The sequence below is a fragment of the Phalacrocorax aristotelis genome, chromosome 7 (assembly GCF_949628215.1).
Source record: "Phalacrocorax aristotelis chromosome 7, bGulAri2.1, whole genome shotgun sequence".
Classification (NCBI taxonomy): Eukaryota; Metazoa; Chordata; class Aves; order Suliformes; family Phalacrocoracidae; genus Phalacrocorax; species Phalacrocorax aristotelis.
The window spans coordinates 44389929-44414538 of record NC_134282.1 but is presented as its reverse complement, the minus strand read 5'-3'; the positions used below and the strand labels follow the sequence as shown (position 1 = coordinate 44414538).

At 42.6% G+C, this 24610-nt stretch overlaps 1 protein-coding gene across 2 annotated transcripts in view; it reads left to right on the top strand.

Annotated features, from left to right (window-relative positions):
• The window catches only part of HOMER2 (homer scaffold protein 2), a 57506-nt gene that overhangs the window by 622 nt on the left and 32274 nt on the right, over window positions 1-24610 (top strand). The window contains exons 1-2 of one of the 2 annotated variants that reach the window (XM_075100485.1): window positions 2892-3106; window positions 22607-22763. In XM_075100485.1, the coding sequence (XP_074956586.1) occupies window positions 3099-3106; window positions 22607-22763 (165 nt within the window). In that variant the 5' untranslated portion in view covers window positions 2892-3098. Of the gene's footprint in view, window positions 1-2891; window positions 3107-22606; window positions 22764-24610 lie in introns of those variants that run through there. The other variant, XM_075100483.1, reaches the window with a different exon arrangement.

The window sequence follows — 24610 nt, the reverse complement described above, 5'->3', positions numbered from 1 at the left end:
AATCTGTGTAGATATTACGCGCCCCCCCCCCCCCCCCGCATTGTTTTGTGTGGTTTTGTTTTGTTTTTTAACGTGCCAGAAGTCTCTGATCACATGTGGTGGCTGGCCCCTTGGAGAGTTCGTCTTGATCTTTCCAAAAATCAGTCCTGCCTTTTTCTTCTCCTCTAACTTTAACGAGGGGACAAAAGCCAAATGCTGGCACTGGAGCAGTTTGTGAACCAAAGATCAGGAAACAGAGGTTAACGTTGTGGTTTTGGCTTGAACTATATATAGGTTTGAAATTCTCTCGACCAGAACGTCTTGGGGGATTCCAAACCCACACACTTAATTTGCTTTATTTTTATCCTATTATGTTCTCTTACACCTTTTCTCTTCCTTGCCTCTCCTCACCCCCCTGTGGCAAGGAATCATCCTCCGGTTTCTGAGCTTCCTCATGCCGCTTCCAACTATGCAGACTACCACCGTAGATTTGTGTATTATTGTCAGAGTGATATAATTCAAGACAATATGGGTAAAGAATGTATTAAAATGCCATGTGTGTGCCTGAATTTGATACCCAGGAGTACTGAGTATTGAATGGAAGTGCAGGGGCAGAGGGCGAAATAAGATCTGAGTATCTCCCCATGTTCACTTCAGGGTTATAAGGGGCTCATCTGCCTCTTAATTTTGTAAAGTTCCACTGGAAAATAAAACAGAAACTGTCCTTGGGGTTGGAGAAAGAAGCATCAAACCCTGGCTGGAGCTGCACTGCCCTGCTGAGTCCAGGATGGTCAGAAACATCCATCCCAGGGAAACTTGCCTCCGTCATTTCACCTGGGCATCTCTAAAGGCAAATAATTTTGTTGTCGTCATTTTTAACTGTTTCTGTAGTGGTAGATCAGGTTAGCTGAGAAGTTTAGCTGTGGTTTGGAGAGAATTGAGTGAAAGGTCACCGTGGTCCCCCACCCCCTTCTGTAAGTCAGTCATAGCTCTGGGCTTGGTGTGGTCCTGCTCTGCCTGTGGAGCTGTTCGAGCTGCGAAGGATTTGAAGGCTTTTGAGTGCTCTGGTTGTGCTCGTGTCTGCATTGCTACATAACCTGTGTTGGATCATGCGGGATTGTGCAGGTATGAGGCTCGTTCACCAATCTGGTTCAATATCCTGATCTAATGTGTTTCACTTAAAGTTATTTCAGTCTTACACTGGTGCACATGAGATCAAGCTCCCAGCATCATTCATTCCCAGGGTTTCGGCGTGGGTTGTACACACTCGTACACTCTGTACAGAGTGCAGACAAGGTGGGTTTTCAATATTCATTTTGCCGGTATCTCACGTCATTATCTTGCCATTCATCTTTCTGATACAGAGAACTTGGAAGTACGTTTGGGATAGTGTTGTTGCAGCCGTGGCTTAGCACACATGACACAGGAGTAACCCCCGCAGTTCCTCCCTATTCCATCTCTGCTGGCAAATCCTTCCCCTCTGCATGCTCCGTCTTTTCCTTCTGTGAAATGGGCACCTCAGTACTCATCTGTCTTTGTGAAGCATGTTGTGATCAGAGCACAGAGCTTGGTCTTTCTTACTTGAAAGAATATATTTTGTCCCAGGCATTCCAGCGGGATTTGCCTCCTGGGCACATTTTGGTGTTGCACATAGGGCACATTTTCACAGAAATTGTGACAATAACTTGACTCTTAGCTCTTAAAATATTGTTCTTTTTTTTTCCCTTGTAATTTTTTTTCCTGGGGGTGGCCATTGCTAATGATTCATTTAAATGCTGCCTATGGATTTGGCAGTGACTGATGGTGCTATGAAACCTGATATAGCTACTTGAGCTCAGCAAAGCTATTTAAATTGCTTATTAGCTGTGAGCTGAGATATTTAAACTGTTGTTTTAGTTCAGCTTAGTAGCCAGCAATGCGGTGTCAAGTTTTACAAAAGTAATTCGCATGTTTTAAAAAAATTAATGCCTGTAATTCAGGGGATGTGAAAAAAATGTTGTAAAAAACCAAAGTATCCAGGGAAAAAAAAAATCTGCTTCAGTGCCCATTAAAGTCAATGCAAAGGTTCTTGCTGGCTGAAAGCCACTGTCTTTGAGTCAAGCCACTGCTAGTGATCTCACTGGACAAATGTTTACTTTAAAGGGAACAAATCTTTTCCTAAATTACCGCTTTCTTTTACCTGTCATATCTGATAACTGCTGTTACCTCAATAGTCTCAGAGCTTAAACTTCACCTATTTGAAAACTACAACATAATGCATTTCCAGCTGTAGACATCTTTGTCTGAAAATATCACCTGATCTGTCTTTTGTTGTTGCAAGCCAAGGGCTAGCACAACCGAGAAAGTGGCTCGCCTTTCTATGGCTCTGATTTTAGTGAGCTGTACCTACACATCTAATAGCCATGGTCTGGTTCAATTTGACCTCAGTTTAAGCAATCTAAGCTAACTTTCCGGTTATAAAGATGCTTCAGGTTTAGTTATTAGATGATTTAAGGAGGCATTGCATAGCTGCTTCATCTGTGTTTACATTTTAATTTCTATTTTAATTTCTTTCATATCTTTGTATTTCCCTATCTGTCTTATTTCTTGTTATGATGCATGTGGCAAGTATCCAGTTTGGATTAGACCTGCAAATCACTTCACTGCTGCCAAAGCTGTTATTTATATTATCCGTTGGATTAAAACTCAACTAATTTAAATCCCCTCTAGCAATAAAATTGAATTTAAAATCTTTTTTATAAATAATATCAAAGTGAAAATCAGGCCTCTGAGTGTTAGAAATTATTGCAGAAAGCTGTACATTGCGCAACACTGTACACTGTACGCCAGTGTAGAAGTGTGTGCTATACAGGTTAATGATGAACTAGCTCATAGCACACATTTCTTTTGGCTGATATGAGGTGGCTTCTCTGTGCTGCTTCCACATGGGCTAATGTGGTAAATTAGTCCCATCTGGCTGGAATCCATCTGTACCTCCCCCGGGTGGGGCTTTGAGACCACTCCTTCCTCCAGGAAGGTGGGAAAAGGCAAGTTTCCAAGTCTGGATCAAGCAATGAAGTAACTTTATCTTAAGGAGACTGGACTTCTGAACAAAGCTCTGCCCCTCCTGTAATATTTTCATGAAAAGGTGCATTGGGGGACTATATTTCTGACAGCAGTCATACGTAATGTTTTTATTATGCAGTGACATTTAAGAGCATCAGGAAAGCCTGTCTTGCACTCTCCCCTTCTGCTTTAAGCAATAGTAACGTCCATCGGCCAACACGTGGTTTTATTTGGGAAGTAAAAGGCAAACAAATGGGAGGATGGTGAAAGAAGAAGGTGAAAGAAGCAGATGATGCGATGAAGTTAACATTATAGGAAGACATTAATTTTGGACTGTGGTGAAGCTGCCCATTCCCAGTACCAGCAGTACTTTAGATACCATGGTGATAAGCTTCACCTAAGAAGCTCCATTGCGAGCAATAGTGTGTTGCAGAGGAAGTTCACCTTGGCCATCATCCAGCTCCTGCTGAAATCCACAGGAGTCTTGTGCTGGCTCCCTCCAAAGACTGGCCGAGCCATCTGTCCACGAGGGAAGGGGGCATCCTGGGACTCCAGGGGTGGCAGGCAGATAATGGCACCCGGCTTTGACTGCAAAGCCCATGTCCCTCAAAGAAGAGCTGGGATGAGTGTATGCCCAAACACAGCTGAGTTGGTACTGTGAACTCAGGGACTCTTTTTTGAGGTTTTAAGGTCAGCAGCTTCAGTTCAGTTCCTAGCGTAGCTCATGGGGGTAGATTGTATCAGGCATCATCCAACCAGTGATGGTGTTGGTTCAAGGAAAGGGACTGCGATTTGATAGACACTGAGGCTGTTAATCTCATGATTTTTGAAGCAGCTGGCTGGGGATGCTTGATTCTTCACAGCCTTCGTTCCTTATGTAGCTATTGCCATTTTGCAAAGTGGGTATAAACGGCTGCCGTTCTGACTTGGAGAATTCGGTACCTCTGTGTTCAGATACAGACATCTGTACAAAATCCAGTGGAAAATTCAGGTCCAGAGAACTTTGGGCTCTGGAGCAGTATGTTGGGTTCACTGAAATGATGGAAAACTCAGTTGTCCTTGACAGTATGTACGAAACCTTTTATATGTAGTTCCTTTCTTATATTTAACACAAATAAGATTAGAAAGACAGGGAGCTCTGTGGGGTGGAGGGAAGGAAAAAAAAGGCAAATAGCTAGACTGTCATATGGAATTGTGTATCCTTAGGATTTTGGTGTGGTTGCATTCAAGTGAGTGAACAAACCTGTAATGTTGGAGAGTTTCATCCAAGTCTGCCATCAAGTAAGAGACCTTGTCAGCTCTCACACAATTATGTGAGGAGTTCGTAGCAGTGCAGATAGATGCACGTAACTTAATTTGGGCAAAAACCTCCTGTGTGAATAAGCTCCAGAGGAAACATGGGTTTGGGAGAAATTATGAAACAAACTAATAAAAGAGTAGCAGAAAGAAATTATGAAGGAATGATTGGCATGAAAGACACAGTGGCTTAAGAAGAAAAATCATAGGGTCTGCTAGAGCGAAGGTCGGCAAGTAATAATAGGAAAAATCTGACAGTACCACAACTAGTTTGAGTGCCCTGGTGCAAATTTCTCCAAAATTTACTCACATCAACAATGCTGTAGAAAGACTGAACAGAAAGAAGACTTAATGCTAAGAGAGTGATCGTAGTCAAGTTGCTTTCAGCTACTAACCTAATTACCACTGTTACTTTGATTATCACTTGAGAAAAAACTTATAAATAAAATATCCTCCACAAAGTTGGGATGTCCCTCAAGCCCTTATTTCTATTTGGAAAGAGGGTGGTGAGTAGGTCTCCTGATAACAATTCGTTTGAAATGTTAAAAAATTATTTGATGTTCAGTTCCTTTAAACTGAAAGTAGTTTTAACTGGTTCAGATCTGACAGCGCCTTAAACTGTTCAAGCACATTCCCAGCATAACTGAAACAGGCAAAAAGGAGTAATGAGTGTGCTGAGAACCCAAGAGCAAGGGCCTCAGCCTGGTTTTGCATCTAGATTTTCTGCAGTGCTGTGTATCCATTTTATTAGTTTATTTGGCTCTATTAATGCAGTGCCTACAATAAATCGCCTTACCCATGAACATGTATTTAAGGACGCATAAGCATTTTGAATCAGCTGTTAATTTTCCTGCTGACTTTGTGATAGGGTGTGTGCAGAGTGGGAAGGTCCTCGGTCCTGAAGGTTGCTACACAGTCAAATCTCTGCCTGGTTTCACCTTGAATGCTGTCCATCACATCTGTGCACTTTGTGCGCTGCAAATACAACGTGTGACTTGTTTATACTGTGTTTTGGTTGTGGCTCTTTAGGATGTAAATGTGCTTAGGGCAATGTATTTCAACTGTGTTTCTCTGATAATTCAGCTGTACACTGTAAATAGCTGACAATCCTGTTATTAAATCTCAGAATGTGACAAGGGCATTGCCTTCAAACGAAGACAGGAAGTGTTTAAGCTTGAGCATTAAAGAAGCACTTTTAATGGCAAGAGCAATTAGGCAGGGAATAGACCATTAACATCAGAGAAGGTTACTGCTGTGCTCCAGCCACACATCACCCAGCATAGGTTAGAGACAGTGTGAGCAGGGGCTGTGTAAGATGTACTCATGCAAAATGTACAAGATGAGATTGGATGATGCAGTTGATCTTTGATTATATTTTTGATGACACATCCTAGCTGCTCTCTGCCTGTTTGTAAGAGAGAAATCTGCCCGCTGCTGCTGGCTTGGATGCTCTGTGCTTAGCTCATGTGTGACAGGAGTAGCTGGCTGCTTACTCCTCATTGACGTAGCAACTATTAGAGGCTATTGGGCCCTCTTGCATCACTTGGAAATGCTTCGTAATGATAATTTTGCTACTGGGGTCAGGATTAAAATGAAGAAGATAATATTTTAAATAATTGATGCTTGAGGCGTTTTAGGATTTGTTTAAAAAAATTTATGTTGCTGAATGGCATCACCAAGCGGGACAGCCTGCTTAATGACTCATAGGGGAGCAGGAGGCTCTGCTGCGTAGGTGTTTTAGGATTTGTGGGCTTCATGTTGAAGTCTGGCAAGACTGGGAGCTTTAGCTGCAAAACAACTGTGGCTTTATCATGCTGAAGAGCGAGCAGATTTGACATAGGGGAAAGAGGGCCTGGCAATGGAGGTGTGAGCAGAAGTGATTGCTGGTTACTGTGCAAAGCTTGTTCACTTCAGTAGCAATGCATCCTCCCTTCCTGTCTCCCCCCCCCCCCCCACTAGTCTGATTTTATTTATTTGATGTGGCTTATCCAAATGCAAGACTCTAAGAATTTCTGAAGTGAAAAACTGTTTTCTTTCCGTCTGGAGGTTTCACTGCAGCCTACAGGATTTAGAAACTCGAACCCTGCTGCAATTCAAGAATAAATTTTCTGTAGAAGTTGTAATCTTCTGCTTACGCATCAAGGGGCCTGAGAGAGCCCTCCAGAGCAGCTAGGTGTTGTTCCCTGTTAGCATTTGCATTAAAATAGTAGAAGACCTGTAACTGCATTCTTATCATGGGAGGTTTAGTACATCAGTGCAGCAAGACAGCAAAGGCCTCTTTGGAATATGTCTAAAAATATGTAGCCAGCTTGTGCAATATTTTTTCATAAAGCTACTTCTGGTTGTACTGAGGATCCTTCCTTGTGGACTGTGAAATGGTGTGTATGAGTACTCACTCTATAAATACTTGTTTGCCTCTGCTTAACACTTTGCAGTAGCTCCTCATCAGGTATGGAACGCTGTATTTTGGGGAGGGGAAAAAAATATAAAATTTAAATCATGCATGGCTCTGAAGGGAAATGTTAATTTTATTATGTGGATGTCTGAGCATCTTATTTTCAATATTCATTACTGATTGTTTCATCCCGGGAAGAAGGACAGGTAGTGTAGCCAGAGCTGGGAGTATTCAGCAAAGGTTTTCCTTTTGAAAACACAGTACTTCAAGATGCACACTGTCTCTCCCTCATTAATTGCATTGCAGTGACTAACTCAAGTTCTTCACTTCTGGTGAGTTGCCCTGTACCATGTAACAGCAACACTTTGTAGTTGCCTTTGTTTCATTCCCTGGTTTGATCAGGCTTCTATATTCCAGCTTCCCACTATAAATCTGTTGCACACATCTAAAATGTCTCCCTGCAGTTGTTTAAGTGGGAACATGTGATCTGTTTTGTGAATTTGAAATCTGTCAATGAGAGAGCATTTGAAAAAAATGGGAGAAATGCTTTGAGAGGAGATGTGCAAAATATCACGGACCAGCACTCGGGGGCGCGCTGGGGCTCTGGGCTGCTTGGAGGATGTGTGGGTAAACCTGGGGAGAGTCTGACACCTTATTACTATTTATTTTGGAGATGGTGATGTCTAAAGACAAGGCAGCTCTGTTCTGGTGGGTAGACCAGACACCAGTGCAAAGATGGCAACAGTGTAGTTGTCTCGCTGTCTCTGCCTTGACATCACCCCATCTCTAACCAGGATGTACCTCTGCCAGGAGGTTTCTGCCCAGGCAGGGCAGCCCCAAGGCGCTCATGGGCACAGTGTACACCCAAGGGCACAACTGTTGCCCTTCAGTATCCAAGGAGGAAATAAAAGCATCTTTGGGCTCTACTTATGTACATGTATAATCCAATGATTGTCATAATAATCCCCTCTCCTCCAGCTGGGATAGGGAGAAATTTATTCCTTTATGAAACAATAAAGGAGATATAGTTGCCTAAAATTGTACAGCACGTGGATGAATGAGAGCGCTCTCTTTTCATGGTTATTTTATTTTGTGTTTGACAGCTGTTTGTCACTTATGTAGTCCATTACAGGAGATAGCTAATTTTCTGTTGTCTGTTGTTTATAGAGGTGGTCTTTATAAACCTGTATTTAAGGGATCTTCTAAAAATGCTAACTTTTAAGTCTAATTTGATTCTTTTCAAGACAAACAGAAATTGGCTTGACGGAGAACAGGGATTTGACACTTCACTACACCCACCCAAATTCAAGAAAATTCAATTAAAAGCTTGAATGTCTAATCACAGTTACAATGAAACACAATAGCCGTGGAGCAAGGGTCAGATCCCATGTTGCAGAAAGGGAGCTGTTGGTTTGGGAGTTACTTGGGGTAGATTTGAGGCTGCTCACCTCCCAGGCAGATCCAGAAATGTGCATAAGTGCATGCTTCTTCGCGGAGCTTTCCTTTCCCCCTGGGTCTCTTCCACCTTCATCTGTGCTTTGGAGCAGGGAAATGGATGATTGTGCATAACGTGAAATTCCAATTTGTCTTTTGAGATCCAAAGGACAAATAACATCTTTAAAGTTTCTGAGCAATCCTCAAAGACGTTCCCTGGATAGAAAGTTCTGGGCATCTGTTCTTTGAGACCTTCAAAATTGCATATTATGGAAGATGCACCCTGATGCTCCCAGCAATCTCTCTCGCCATACTTTGCCTCCCCAGACTTCTCTGCAAAGCCTGTGGTTTTGCGGAGGGCTTCCTTCTTCAGCTGGACGGAGCTCCTCATGAAGCCTGGGGTGAACAACCTTCCTGCGGTTGTGGTTGCCTGCTTTTCCCTCTACAGGGAAGGCCTGAATTTTTTGGTCTCAGAGCAATAATCCTGCATATATGTTGTTCGGATCTTTTCAAGAACCTTTCTCCATTGAGTTAGAAATTAGCATTTCAAATTCTACGGGGGAGAAGTTGCCAAAGTTTTTATATTTTAAGCTTAGAGTTTGGAATGAAATCAAAATATCTAATCCACTTTGCATTCCCTGTTTGGTCTTTCCTCCCTGCCTTATGAATTGGCATCCTTGTCCTTAAGACATAGAGCAATATTGTGCGACTCTATAAGGCTTCTCCCATGAAATATTGAAGTAATGCTGCGCTAATTTGCAACATATTTTCCAATAACTCTTAAATTAGCGTAAGTGACATGAGGTTGTACTGGAAAGGGTTTATGCTCATCCAGTGCTTTACAGGATGACCTCTGAATTATTGGCCAGAAGAGAAAATAGATGCGCAACTGCTGGGAATGATTTGGGATGGTTCAGTGCTGCCTGTTTCTCCTTAAAAGAATGACTTATTTCCATGAGTTAAACAGGGTGGACCAGACTTTGCACCTTGGACCTAAGTTACTTTTCCTCCCTTTCTTTCCTTTTTCTGTCTCCTTTTGGCGCTCCTCCTTCCCCCATGGTGACACTGGAGCAGCTGCAGTTCCCCACGGGGAGGGCAGCCCGGCCGGTGTCTGGGGCGGCTGCAGCTCTGAGCCTGGGTCAAAGCGTCATCTGGGGAGCCACGTGGAAAAACATGGGGCTAGTCTGGGTTGTCTAGGGAGAAATGGGCAAATGAAATGCTCTTTTGCTGCCTTTCGGGGGTGGTAAAGCTTGCTAAAAGAAAACTGTGTTTAGAGAGATCTGTAGTAGAGGCCTTACAAGTCAAATCGGTTTGATTCTTAGGGTGCTAAAGTGTGAACGTGCAAAAAGCATACTAAGAATTTCTCACCAATTGGCACCTTATCCTCAGTGGCTGAGTGAGTACTTGATCCATTCTGCATACTAACACCAGGCACTAATTTTAGATCACAGGGACTACAAAGAGTGCAGTTTCTAGCTCTTGACTTGCTCTATTTTACTTTCAGCAAATAGAGGAAACTGGTACATAAACTTTTTTCTCCCCCAGCAAAGGAAGTGTCTGACTCCATTAGCAAGGAATCTCCTACCATGAGAGTGTACTCAAAACAAATTACTGTGGAATACAAGACATGATTTTTAATCCTATTTTAAAACAAATGTTCAGAATTTTGTTCTGAAAATGATGCAAAAATAATTGCAGTTGTGTAATATCAGTTATTATTCTAGCATAAAATTCTGTCTAGAATTTATTGGGCTGATTTTGCTCACATTTGTTTGGTATAAATAAGCAGTAACTTAGAGCAGAAGAGGACCAGGTCTCCTGCATGCATTCTCCCGTTGTTTTGAAGGGTGAATTCACTGCTGCATAGATCTCATAAAAGGTTCAGAGCCCCACAGCAAAAGTATTAGTAAAGGACACAGCCATAAGCAGGTTGTGTCATCTGGGATGTGTGTCAGCCTGACATATTATCCATAGAGTGCTTTGTTTGCATTTGGTCAATATGATGAGCTACCGGCTTCATGCTGAAGTAGCACTGCAGAACTTACCAATGGCTTATCCAGCCGGCAGTGAGAAGGATGAGCCTCTGGTCGCCACCCAGCCGGTTTGTTTTGTTTCACAGGATTGCTGGGGCATAGTTCTGTCCTCTCACAGTTGATTCCTCTTTTGGGAGCAGACATGTGGACAGCTAAATACATATAGTGCTTGTATAGCCCTACTCCAGAGACCCTGCTGTCCGTGGTTTGGCCAGTCCTCCGCTGCATTTGCATGGACCGGGCCTGGGTATGTGGCTACCTTTAAAAATAGGACAATAACTTCAGTGTGCTTTCAGCCAAAGAGAAGGATTTAGAAAAAAATACCAGGAAAAGAAAGTGTATATATCAGCGTTGCCAATTCACAGGGCAGCTGGCTTATCAAGCAGCAAATAGTGGCAACTAAATGAGGGCAATGCAGAACAGCTAAAAATGAGGCATGTTATCCCCTGGCTATCACAGAATCACTGTGCTCTAGCTGAGGACCCAGTACACAGCTGGTTTCATCAATAACTGTGCAATACCCGCAGGCTCTTGAGCCTGCGCCGAACAGAAATCCTGGGAAGGAGCCCAACCCCAGTGTGCTGGCCCATCCAAGCCCATCATTTTTTGGAAAAATTATTTTAGATCATCTCATCACTTTAAACATTTTGGTAAGTGTTAAAATACTTTCAGCGCTGTGGAAGTAATCACCATATGGCGGTAAGGTTTGCCATCTGTCCAGAGATGCTGAATACAATTAGTCCATGTAGGCCATTTATCAATCTATAAGTGACAATATTCCCAGTCCTGGCAACTCTGGCTGCTGAGAGAATCAGCACTTGTATAGGCCTACCTGTCTGGCCTTATTACAGTCAATACATAAGTGAGACAGAAAAAACCACGTTGTTCAGCTGTGTCCTTCACCCTTGACAGGAGGAAAAAAAGGTATGTATTGGTGTAAATGAGACTGAGGAAATGTTATGGCTTAATTTTTGTAGCACTAATTGGATTTTTGTGTCTAGTAGACCTTAATTTTATAAGGCAAAGCCAGGTTTACTTGAAGTCTTTCAATCGAGAAATACCAGCAGGACAGAGTATGTCACGGGGGGGGAAAATTATTATTAAATCCTCTCCTGTTGTATTAACTTCCAAGGCACAAAAGGCTAGATGTTAGAAACAAGAGAAATGGGATCATTAGCATCATATAGGTAAGCTTTTATTCTTCCAAGGTTTCTTGTTAGACTTCAGAAAAGTGAGAAGATGGCTTTTCAGCAGAGTGAATAATTTTTTGAAATAAAGTCAAGGCCTTTTTATTTTGACTAATGATCTGACACTATAAGGAGTCTGACTTTTGACCGCTGCTGCAGAGGTAGCCCCTGGCAGATGTCCTAGCTTGGCTGCTCAGGACTGTCAGCCTCCTTAAAACTTAGGTTAGATTTGTAATGGTTAATGCATATCCAGAAAATAACTTCAACTTTTTATTTGGTTTTACATATTACCTGGACTCATCTTGCATAGTAAGTTTATAATAAGAACGTGTTCTCTGTTCTGTTTATTCTACAAATTTTCAGCCAGCCCACACTAACTTTTGAGACTCTGCTGACATGAGAATATAATTTTTTTCGCATATTTGCATTATAGCCTGTAGTTATGGAACCTGCATTGCATGGAAAATGCTGATACTTGAAATTAAACCTTCCCATAGCCCACACCTCGTATAACCTGTACCTTGCATAACCGACAGAGTTGGAGGCATTGGCATGCAGAAATCAGAAGTGCCAAGGGAGCAGGACTGTGGGGATCAGAAATAGGGTGCTGTTGAGGTTCAGGAACTTCTGGGATAAGTTTCTCCCAATATTCCCTGCACATATGTGCAGTTTACTTTACCACAGTGTTAGCAAGTTGTAGGGGTTTAGTTCTGTGATTTTACTGGTGTGGGGTTTTTTTGTGACAAGGGGGGAGTGGTGGGGTTTTTAGTTTTGAAGGTACTGTGTTTCTCACGTATAACCTGTTGGTTACGTTTTTTGGATTTAGTAGTTTTTCTGTCTGAAGCTCAGGAGATTACCAGAGGATCTTCACTTTTGTGCTAGGATTGCTAACAGCTTTTTACGCCAAAAAAATAAATGTATGTATCTGAGATCTGTACTGTAAATCTGATGGCAACAGATGGTGTTATATTTTTAAAGATTGAAGTGAATAACGTTAGAAATTTCCTTTGTATTTTTATCTTGAAGTAGAAGAAACGTGTCATTCCATGATCTTATTGGCTGCTAGTAAATACATTTGTTTCAAGAACCGTGTTCCCCTGTTCCATAGAGAGGTGCTGCCTGTGTGCTAGCAGCAGCCAAAATACTCTGGTTGTTGATTCTATTAATCCATTAAAATTGCCAGAAGATGGCAATCTGCTTTCTTCCAGCTAGTCTAATTTAAACTGCATTGAGTGAGGAGTGATGCTGGCTTTAGCTGTGGTCGTTTGTGCCCAGCATCTTGCCCTTTCCCGACTGCAGCTGTGGGGTTCCTGGCTGCGAGTACAGGGGATGTGCTTGCACTAGAACCTCTTTTTGCTGCTTTTTGGTGGTCTGACTACATTTCGTGATTTTTTTGCCTTCTAGATGGTTTGCTCTAGAAGGAGGCTGGTAGCAACAAATCTGTTTAAACATGGCAGTGCTGTTGCCAGCCCTGTGCTGTTCTCAGCATGGGCAAGTTGATGCATGTACCGAAACCCAGTGCGGACATTGGTTTGCATCTTTCTAATCCCTTACAGAGTAAATTGCTTATTCTTTAATTGTTTTTAATTTTTACATGCTTAAGTTTCATTAAAGGCATGCATCCTTGTATTAAACCATCTGTTGGCACCCTTTTCCTTGCTGTCTAGTAAAGCACTCAGGCCTGAGTTTTATTAGCCCAGGGGCTCTGGCAGCATCTCTGGTCACAGTGTGTACCCAGCACAGGGTGCACACCACGCCCTGCCTGTGCTGCCTGCACGTGGTAGTGGCCACTGGGACAAGCAAAGCCCTATCATTTTCTTCTGATGTTATGGTTGGTAGAAGTCCTCATTTGATCCTTTAGGCAGTAGATCAAAGAGAGTTATACAACTTGTTCTTTAAACTGAACTGATTGGTTTTTTTTCCTCTGCTATCAGTGGAAGAAAAGCCTCAGGGGGGAACATTTGAATAGGGTATGGGAAAGCATATCATAATTACATGCATGGATTAGTGCACAAAAGTACTCCCCTCCAAGGATCTGCTTAGTTCTGTGGCGTTTGAAATAATGGAGTGTTTAATCATATTATTTTGCAATAGTGAGGCTTTGATTATGCTACTGATTAAAATCAACTTTTCAGATTTCTTTGTGCAAAGATAACCTCATCTGCCATGCAAATTCTTATAGCATGGGAGAAGAAAGAGTCCTAAACATGAGGATGTTGCCCTGGTGGTATCAGTGGGTTTTACATGCACAAACACACACATGGTCTTTCACTTCAATCTTGGGTTTGTAGGTACGATGTTTTTGATCATATATCCCCTGAAATTTAATTTCTTCATTTCTTAAACACCAAATAGCGCGCACAACCTCAAAGCATCCCCAGCCTTCTGCCACACAGAAGGTATAGTGCAAAGGATTATTAATAATAATAAAGACTCCACTAGCATGGTAAAGGATTTTCCTGCTGGTTTACAACTGCAAAATAAATTATTCTCTTCCTCCAACATTGCATTTACATTATTTTTCACACTTTGATAATTTCTCACCGATGCTAACTCTAGATGTGTATGGTGTCTGAAGTGGGGTGAGGAGGCCCAGGAGCAGCTGAGGCTGTCAGCACTTCATCTCCCCCAGCAAGGCCAGCGCTGGGGGCCCCTGGGCAGCGCTTGAGAAATGCTGCCTCTTGTTTTTGGATGGCGCTTAAGGAGCTTGACACAGTTCAGATCTGTACACTGGCTCCTTATTTCTCCTTTGTAAAACTAACCAGCCAACCCCCATGGTGTTTTACCTGTGCATGAGAAAATTCATGGTGGCACAGAGCTGCAGAGCTGTGGATTTGTTTGGGTTTGGTTTGGCTGCTCTGACAGCACCAGAGGCCCACGTGTGCCCTGTGGGGGTGTGCTGACTGTTTCTTGCACATGGGGCACCCCTGGGTGGGCTCAGTCCTGCACGCCTCACCGTAATGAGCTCCTGTGGGGTCCCTGCTGCTCAATCCTCCCTGCACTGCGGCAGAGGGTCTCACTGAAAGCTTTACAGAGCAGCCCACAACATGTAAAATGTAAAGCTAATGTGTGCTGGCGCTTCATCCTTCCTGACACCAGCTGCCTGGGCTAAATTTTGGTGTGAGCACTCTGGTCTGTGAGCCAGAGCCCGGGGACTTGTAACAAACCCAGTGGTTGCTGGGTTTGTGTCTGGGTGGGGACTGCTGGCACTGGGCAAGGCACAGAGGGAGGCTGCTCTCCTTCTCTGAAAGACTTGTGCTCTACTCCAAGATTTACACTGCCAATTTACAATGGCAATCTCTTGCTGAAATATTACAATGCAAACATTGTGCCACAGAGGAGACTGTGCTAAAAGCATTAACTCTACTGGAGCTGGGGCGAACCCACAGGATGTGATTTTTAACCAATCCAGAGAAATAGGAAGACTTTGGGGCTCTGTTTATGTGCTGATGCAGCCTCTTTTGTCAACAAGGGTAGGAGAGGTGCTGGGTGTAAACAGAGTACAAGTGTGTTTTTCGGTTTAATAGGGTTTGACTTCATGCAAATGGCAGGCCATGTAAACATTACTGGGGGTGCAAATTTCTGGATCCTCTTCTCAAGAAAAATCTCTGAAATAATCAGAGTAATACAACTGGTTTCACACACACGTGCCTCATCTCATTTTTTCTAGTAAATGACCTTACCTGTGGAGGATTAGTTCAGGGTCCCCTCAGTTCCTGTCACTTATGTATGAGTGTTTATTCACAGTGTCTTGAAAGGTTAATAGCTGTCTGGAGATAGCCCAAAACCAAAGTGTGAGCTTTTTCACTGCCCAAGTTAAGCCTTTTAATTTGTATATTGACTTTGTAAAGGCGTAATGGTATTGTGAGACCTTACAGATGTTACAATGATTTTCATACCAAGAGCTTTTGTCCTCAAGATCTATTCTTTTGGACTTAACTCAGCCACAAATAAAAAATGAGTTTAATTAATGCCTGTGCTTTTAATAGACAATTCCTCTTCAGCTAGCTAGGTTTTTTTTTCTTAATTTTTCTGTCTAAGTACCTGGAACTATTTTGTTTCCTACAAATGCAAGAAGCATTTTTGCTAGTTACATTCTTTCTGTTGAAATAATAATGCCTGTAATAATGCCTTCTTCAAGGGAGCTGAAACGATGGATTTTTTTGCATGAATTTTGTATATTTCTGGAGGTGAGTTGATATCAAATCTAGTATAAAGTGGGCACTAGAAAATCATGACTGTAGTTATTTGAATGAGTTGCATGACCTTGCCCTCAATTAGTGCTGCTGCCAGATCCAGCACTTCTTTTCAGCCTCATCACAAGATCGGTCTGCCTACAAAATAGGAATTTCAGCAGCTGAGAGACTAAAAAGAAGGACTTTGAGTAAGCTATATTTAAAAAATAGCTGTTTCTCTTTCTTCTTTCCTCTTTTTTTAGGGACAGTGTAATTTCTGTTCTCCTAGTCTTAGGGTTTTTCAGAAGCTGTTCCCTGCACCTGTCTATGTACCTGCACTTCCACCCTGCAGCAGGGGACACCAGCCGGGAGTGCAGGGCTTGGCTAGCAAAGTACCAACAAATGCAGTTTAAGGAGTGCCTGCATTTTTTTTTTTTCTATGTTTTTCAAGAGAGAAAAAATAAGTCCCCTGCTAGCCCAGCCTGTCATTCTGGGCCATTTCTCCTACCCCTCATATACCAAATATTAAGGCCTTCCCTCTTCTCTCTGCGCTCACCCTTTCTGCCCTGTATCGCTCAGGGTTGCTTTTCTATCCTTCCAAGTAAACTTGTCCATGGAAATACCTGTGTAAGGAGGACTGTTTGCATTGCAGGGGAAACAGGAGCTGCCCAGGTCTGTGGAGCCGAGCAGCTTGCGGCAGACCTGCATCCAGCTACCAGCGCTTGGCTGCGGGCAGGTGATTTGCAGAGCTGGCATCCTGTCCCACCTTCTTCCACTTCATGTAGGAGCAATTGTTAAAACCACCGATAGCTTCTCTCTGGTCTGTAAAGACTGTTAATTTTTACAATAGTGTCCTTTGTTGAGTGGTGAATATTCCGCTGTTGATTTAGCCTTTTAAATTCATGTAGTCAAAAAACTTCCCTGGGTGGAAGAACTGGTATAAAACTGCCCTGCAATGATAGCAATAGCAAAGCTACCGAGAGGAAATGAGGTGATTTAATTTTATTTCCAGGCTTGCTACTGTCTCTGTTGTCCTGGGATGCCATCTCACTCTCAGTGGCTGTTTCCTCAGGTGTAAAATGGAGCCATTACCCACCTGCTTGCTTCATGCTGAGTTGTGCACCCTTGCAAGTTGAAACAGGCCCTTCACTTCTGCTGGTTGTGTATGCTGGCAGCTGGCACCAGAACCTGCTTGTCACAGCTGATGAGATCTGAATGACCTGGATTAATTAGCATATGCCAATTTGGGAAGGGAGCAAGCTGCCTGCTTTCATAATGCCAGTTTGCTGCCACCACATCTGTAAAATGTGCAGGTTTAGCATTTGCCTCTCCCCAGCTCTGCGTATTGCTATGCTGACTAGGCCCAGCCTGCCATCCTGGTCCCTGACCCCAGCCATGAACGAGGCAGTGATGGATGTTGCAGTTGCGGTATCTCGGGGAACTGGGTTGAGACAGCTGAATTTGCTTTGTTTGTGGCCAGTGTAAGGGTGATGCACTTGTCTTGACTGAAGTGTGTGCGGTGAGGCAAGGAGGGGTCCTCTGACTTTGTCCTTGGTCATTGTTAAGAAGCTAATTCTTGTGGTTTTCAGATTCCTGAAAAGATTTGATCCAAAATGGTACAAGCCTTCAATATGTAGAGGTAACAGACTGGAGGATAGCAGACTCTCTCTTTTGCTTTGAGCAAAGATTAATTCTGTGTATAAACTACAAGTGTGCTAAGTAGCATGTGTGACACCATGAACTGTAACTTCTTCCCACAGCAGTTACATCCTTCATCAGAGGTCTGCCTTGACTTGGATTTTGGTGTTTCAGGGAGAGGGTTTGGTTGTTTTGAAAGTTTGAGATGTGCAACTATGAACAAGTGAGTAGTGTTACGGGTAGATGAAACTGTATTTTCACAGGTAATTTTTAGGCATCATTACTTGCCTGGACTTTCATTGAGATGAGTGTTTCAAACAGGAGAAAGATGTCCATCCATGAACTCAGGGGCCATCATGTAACGGTAAAATCTAGAAAGGCAAGGAGCAGCAGCCTGGCAGGGCAGCTGCGCACCACAAGGCATGGGGACCCCCAGTGCCAGCATTGCTGTTGGCTGAAGGGAGATGTTTGGTGACTTCTGGGGTCTTGAAGGAGTGACTGGAGCGCTTGCCCTGTCAAGGAGCAGGATATATTTATTCAATTTTGTTTGAGACTGGAGACATCAATTTGGCTCACTAATGTGCTCTTCGCCTTGGGAGCTGTGCACATGTTTTTGAGAAGCCAGAGGCGCAGATCGTGCTCGGTGGCTTTTTGAGCTGGCATCATTACTGTCACAATTTTGCACAGTTGTTGAGGGTGGCTGTTAGGTGGGTGGGTGGGAGAGCTGTGTGTGCACAGCTGGCCACACCTGGGGAGGAGTGGTGTGGGAACAGCACTCCTTTTCTTAGCAATCTTGCTTACTTTTGAATTATTATAAATAAATACAAATGGCAGTCCAAACACCATTGTATGTGAAGATATACATAAAGGATTAGTTCTTTTTATTGCACTGTCAGGCAGTAGTAGCAATGCTCAATCCAAATAACTGTTGATACCAAATTTATCATGTTGTGTTTAGCAAAATCATTGTTTGTATCATGGCCAGTGATGGTCATGTGTATGTCACAATGCAGGATTTTGCATTCGTACCTACTCTTCTTTCTTGAAAGGTCCTCATTATCTAATACTTATAGCAAATCACTGCGGATCTGCTGGCACTGTCAGGTAGTATAAACCTCAGCATGAGCATGATGCTAGCCTGTAGCAGGAAGCACTATGTTCCAAAAACCCTACGCTGACGTGCTGTCTGCAGGCATGTGCATCTTCCACCAAATGGCAGCTATTTGAGGACATGTTCTTTTAAAAATATATTGATTACAATTGGTAAATTAGGCAGTTAATGCAAAGCTGTCTACTATTAGTGTGCAGCACGCACAAATAATCCTGTCCCATAAACCAGGAATATTATCCCAGAAAATATACGTGATCTGTTAATGAAAGTTTTAACAACATGTACAGATAGTGGTTTTGCCTCTGGTGGAGTACCAGAGCTCCTGTCACAAGTGCGTTTGATGTTCTAGATCCTACAACAAGTACAGGAGCTGCTTTTTTCTATATCCTGCTCGGTCAGTCTACCCACCCGATAGCCACTGGACACTTTGCACATTTAAAAGAACTTGGGTGCTGATCCTACAGGCACCCACATGAATCACTGTGTTGTGTTTACTACCAAAAAAGATTGCTCTAATACAGAAGTGTTCACATTGTCAGTGCCTTGTTCAGAGCTGGAGCTGGCTCCCCATAGCGCTGTGCGTGGCTGGGGTCCAGGGGCAGGGGCTCTCCCAGAGACTGGCTGGCTGCCCGGACAGGGCTCACCGTGCTGTGGCTCCATCAGCCCTTATGGTGCTGGCTGCCAGTCAGCAAAGACTCTTTACAGCTGAAGTTATTTAAATCGCTGTTTGTGCTCATGATTCACATTATAAACAAGGAACTTTAATTAATTAATTTGAACTTTTCCTAAGTGAGAGCTTATTCTCATTGATTCGGAAGAGTAATATAAAACACATGGCTTGCAGCTAGTAACACACTTGTAAAATTTGGCATGGTTCTATATTAACCAGAAAGTGATACTGTATCTCATGCAGCTGTGGATGCAGTTAGTTAGGTCCAGAGTCTTGGTTTTTGCTTTTTAAATTCTTCAGAAAAGGTTTATGACATATTTCTACATTGATGGAGGATGATTGTCTTTTACTTGAGTTTTGTCTCACAGAATCACAGAATGGAGGGGTTGGAAGGGACCTCTGGAGATCATCTCACCCAACCCCCTGCTTGAGCAGGCACACCCAGAGCAGGGGCACAGGAACGCGTCCAGGTGGGTTTTGGATGTCTCCAGGGAAGGGACTCCACAGCCTCCCTGGGCAGCCTGTGCCACTGCTATGGCACCCGCACAGGAACGTTTTTCTTTTAAAGAGTATTCAATCAATCATTAACAACTTCGGTTAAAATTCATGAGAGTTTAAACATTCATAAATTCTTCTCTTCTGATTTACGAGTCTGCAGCCTGGCTGGCAGTACCACTACTCCCTGCCTCCCTGGGCTAACTGGCAGTCTCACGTAATGACCAGCTTACAGGGGCTCAAATGGTGCAGGCTGTGCTGCAAGAATTCTGAGTTAGCATTGTTGTTGTTTTAAGCGTAAAACCTGATAAATCTCTGACAAAGCAAAAAGGTAAGAAGCCCTGGAAAACAAGGTCAATCCTCTATCAGTGGCGTGTTTTCTTGAATGTCAAAAGTTGCAAGTGAGTAACGCAGAATAATCCTTCTCCATTTTGGGCTCTGTAAGGCTGTGGTAAGTATTTTTAAAGTGTCTAATTCAGCGTTTCGTTTGAAAATTATGCACTGCAGTTTTATAGTTGCTTGTGTGTGCTTCACTGGTCAGACGAGTTTGACATGCAATGAAGGAGGATATTTCCCCTCCCACTGGAGTTTGTCAATACTGTTGGCTAGTTTATCAACTAGCACATTAATACTGTCAGTGATAGGGCTGCTGTTTGCACCCAGAAAGACAAAATACACCTTTTTGTTGTTTAGTAATCACAAGGATTAGAAAACATAGTTAGGTTTTGCCTTTACTTTTTAATAGAAGCCCCACATGAATGGATAGATGGCTATCTCAAGGCCCGAGCTTCATTATCCATCGGTTTATCCACTTGGATGCTTGTATACAGCTCCTGTTGACAACAGTAGCTGCTACCAGACTCCTGAAAAAATGGAGATAGTCTTTCCCTTCTTTCTACCTTTATTATGTCCAGACATACTTTATATGCTTACTGTTCCTGCTGCAGAGAGGCCAGGCATAGTTTTAACAGTGTTTTCTGGTATTGTTAAGATGAATTAATAGAGTTAAAGTTGTTTGTGGAATAGGTTTGCATGGAAGAAACTTCTGAAAGTTTAGACTGTGAAATATAGGTCATATTACCATTAGCAAACCCAATTATTAGAGGAATCCACTAAAAATATAGAGCTAAGTGAAAGGTGAAATAAATTCAAAATTATTCTTCACTTGGGGAAAGTACATATTTTTAGAGTAAAAGAGTAAGCAGCTTGGGGGAAACTTCCTTTCCCTGCATTCCTTATTGCAAACAAACTCCACAACCTTCATGGGTGTTATACTGCTGATCCTCTGTAATGGATGATGGAAATATTTAAAAAATGTTATGGACACCTGCCCCTTCTTTCCTCCCACCTGAGGACGGCATTGATTTTAGTGTGTTGAAATGAGTGTCAGGTTCTATGTGTTACTGATAAGGAAGACCTGAAGCAAATGCTACTCTTACACAACTGTAATATGACAGTCCCATTGTAATTTCAGTTTGTTTCATAGAAGTATTTTACAGGGTTCAGCACAGCTGTCCATCCAGAAACCTGTGTGGTAGCCCCTGGAAAAATGTAAAACTTGGAGTATATCTTGCAAGGAGAAAACTGTATTTCGTTTTCTCCCTCCTGAGGACTTGCTGGGCTTTGCAAGCTCGCTCCATCTTTCCTGAGCTAATTCTACACTTCAGTAACTTCATCTGTTTGATATTTGTAAATTTACTCCCCTTGATTTTAATTTAACTGCAATGGTCAAGATCATGTGTGATGTTTGATACAGTTCCTCTATATAGTACCTGAAGTTATTCTGTTCCAAAAATGCACAGGTGGATGGATAAACAAGGAGTTCAACATAATAGATATTTTAATGAAAACGTAGTTCCAAAAATATAGGGGGGAGAATAATAGAACAGAATTATTTGTATGAATAGGGAAGAATAGCATATGAAAGCAAGAGATCTCTCTGGCCTTTCACCTACCTCTTTTCATTTGCTTTGTGCAAAATTCAGCCTGGCAGCCTTTTCAGTTTCCATGTGGTAAACATTTTTGGGCGGTAACTCTATTGTGGTACAATTGTTTCTGAATCCTGTCATAATTCTGTCAAGTGTAACTATGCATGATATAATTTTTTGTATGTGATAAGAATATATTGAGGTACACTTAAAAGCTACAGTATATAACGGTCTATATTAAGAGTTAAAGCATAAAAATGTATATAAAAGCACTGTAAAGCTTGATTTGCAATTCACTTCTACTTCTAAACTTGGATTAAAGGCATAGTTGGAAGTTAATTTAGTTTTATGGCCTTTAAGTAAATCTTCATTCTGATCTTCAACCTAGATGACTGTGTGTGTATCACATTTGTTCTTTTGGTCCTGCACCTTCTCTGCTTTTATGTGTGATTTGCTTTGTCATGTGTTGAAGGTAAAACAAAACCCCTCCACTGTGTGCACAATTTTCTTGATGAGAAAAAGCATCCGAGGAGGGCTGATGTTTAGGAGTGGGGTGTCAGGGGCAGTACGTCATCCACTGAGAGCTAAAATGAAAGACAATATATATCACACAGGGTTTTGGTTGTCTGTCTTTTCCCACTCACTTCCCAGGATGATTGACTGGGTTTGCATCTGATGAAATTTTCATGCACATTCACAGAACAGTGGGATTCTAAGGATAGAGACTAATATTTCAGCAATTATACCATGCCTGTAGGTCGCTGGACTCCTTGGTGCATCCACAGAGGAAGGCTGGCTGTAGGTAACGGTTCACAGGAATGCGTGGCAGGAGGAAATCCAGCCATGGGGGGGCTTGTTGTTGCCTTTGGCAAAATACGTGGATGGGAAAAGAAAGAATGCATGTGAGTGTCCTTTCTTGGAAATAAGTATTTGAGGAAATGGTGGGTACTGAGTTAGTGTAACATGGGGAGAAAAAAGCCAATTGCTTCCTGGGCTATGGCAGTAACTTTAGGGCACTGAATGTCACTTAGCGATATCAGGGAGAGGTACTCAAGGCTGGATAGTGGCTCAGCAGCGTCACTGCTCTGCCTTTTCACTTGGGGGATTGCCAGGCGCTCTCTGTCTTGTGCTTTCAACATGCCTGGTCAAGGCTGGGCTTCTGGGACATTTCATCTTCCACAGACTCATGCATCCATTTCTCCTGTCCCTCCCTATTCCAGAGAACAGCCCATCTTCACCACCAGAGCCCATGTCTTCCAAATTGACCCCAGCACGAAGAAGAACTGGGTTCCTGCAAGCAAGCAGGCTGTAACTGTTTCCTACTTCTATGACAGCACGAGAAACAGCTATCGGATTATCAGTGTGGATGGAGCCAAGGTAGGAGGCTGATGGTACCACGGCGTGTTTACTGTGCTGAGAGGATCGTGACTGTCAGCCCTGGCTGAAGATAGACATAGATGGGCTACATTAAGCACTTAAGGTCATAAATACTCACTTTTCTAATATAATCCATTATGGACACTTATAGTGATAACAGGAAAAACACAGGGCACCTTAAAAATTATTTTGCCAAACTTAAACTAGTCAGAGATAAAATCAATTGACTTCATGATCTTAATGAGCCAAGAGCTTTAAGTGTCCAAATGGAGCTTGTAGCACAGTATCTAAAACCACCACCCATATTAGGTAGATTAAGACCTCAGCCTTTTGGTGAAAAAATTCTCTTATTAAAGGGAACAGGGAGACATATATGTACAGACTAGAACTTTTAATGTAAATGCCAACTGCATATTCACTTGTGCCTGGTTGAACTGTTTACAGGTTAGCACTTGAATTTTTTCAGCTTTCGTACTGGAGTTCATCAGCCTTAGGTGACAAATTAGGCATGAAGACTTCCCCCCTACTCTTTTTTTGTATTTTGTTTTGCATTACCAGATAGTGTACTGAAGTATCTCCTATAAGAATCCCTATCAGCCAGGTTGAATGGGTTGCTCAGACAACTGTTCTTATTATGTGCTAGATTTGTCCGTCTGATCAGTCCCTCCGAAGTAACTTGTAAGGTGACTGCTTTCCCATAGCAGACCCCAGTCAAAGGTGTAAGTTAAAACATTTCACTCGTGTACAAAAATCTTTGGTCATTTCTGCCAAAGCATAAACTACAGGGTAACGAGACAAGTTTACAGCCTGTTTATCTGTGTTCCTGTTTGGATGAGGATGTTAAAATATCACTGCCCTGGGAGAGAGAGATCACAGAAAGTATTCCTTAATAAAGCTTTTCTATCTGTCATGCCTATTTCACATACTTTTTTTTCGGAACAAGTCCTGTGCTATATTTGGTTATATATTGGCTTATAAATCAGCCATACTGCCTGCTTAAGCTGATGGTGATGTTTCATTGACATCGGTACAGCATTAATATATCACCATCATTACCGTGTTTGTGCTGGTGTGTTCATTTCCAGAAATGTCAGCTAACTGCCCTGGCTGCCTCCGTCTGCAGTCAGTGCACACAACCCCTGCAACTTGCTGGGGAAAGCAGAGTCCTCCAAAATTTGCTTACACTCCTGCTCCTGCTTGGGTGAAGCTGGTGCTGGTGGGCTGTTGGCTTTACAGACCCAGGCGAGTGTGACTTCTAAGGCAAGACTGCTGTACTCATTTGATTTGTGGATGTGCATGCGTGCATTAAGACCAATTAATGAAAAGAAAGTAATTACTGTATGTGGCAAGGGAAGCTGCAGGGGCAGCATATGCCCACAGCCAGAGGTCCTGCCCAGAACCGCAAAATGTGTGCTGAGAACAAGATGCGCATCCAAGCTTTGCCTTGTAATTTGCCCAAGAGACATTCAGAAGGAACGACCCCCCTGTTTTAAGCATGTCCCAGAAGAAGGTGAGCTTTCCATGATTAAAATTCTTCCCGAGACTTCCTGAGAAAGAATCAATTGCTGGCCACATGAATTATTCCTCTTGTATTGAACCTTGGCAGATTGAGGAACAGGCCAAGAGAGATGCTGCCTTCATGCTTGCCTCTGGAGAGGCCCCAGTTACCCTGCCTGTCCATTTTAAGAGTGCTGATTTGGAAAAAGAATGGTGTTTATACCCAAATAAGTTAAAAATTGCTTTTCTCTATCTAACAACTATTGTTTAGTGTTTTGACCTACTTTTCTAGCCAAAAATGAAACTGGGTAGGACTGTGAGGAAGAATATAGACAGCATTGGTTGGTGTT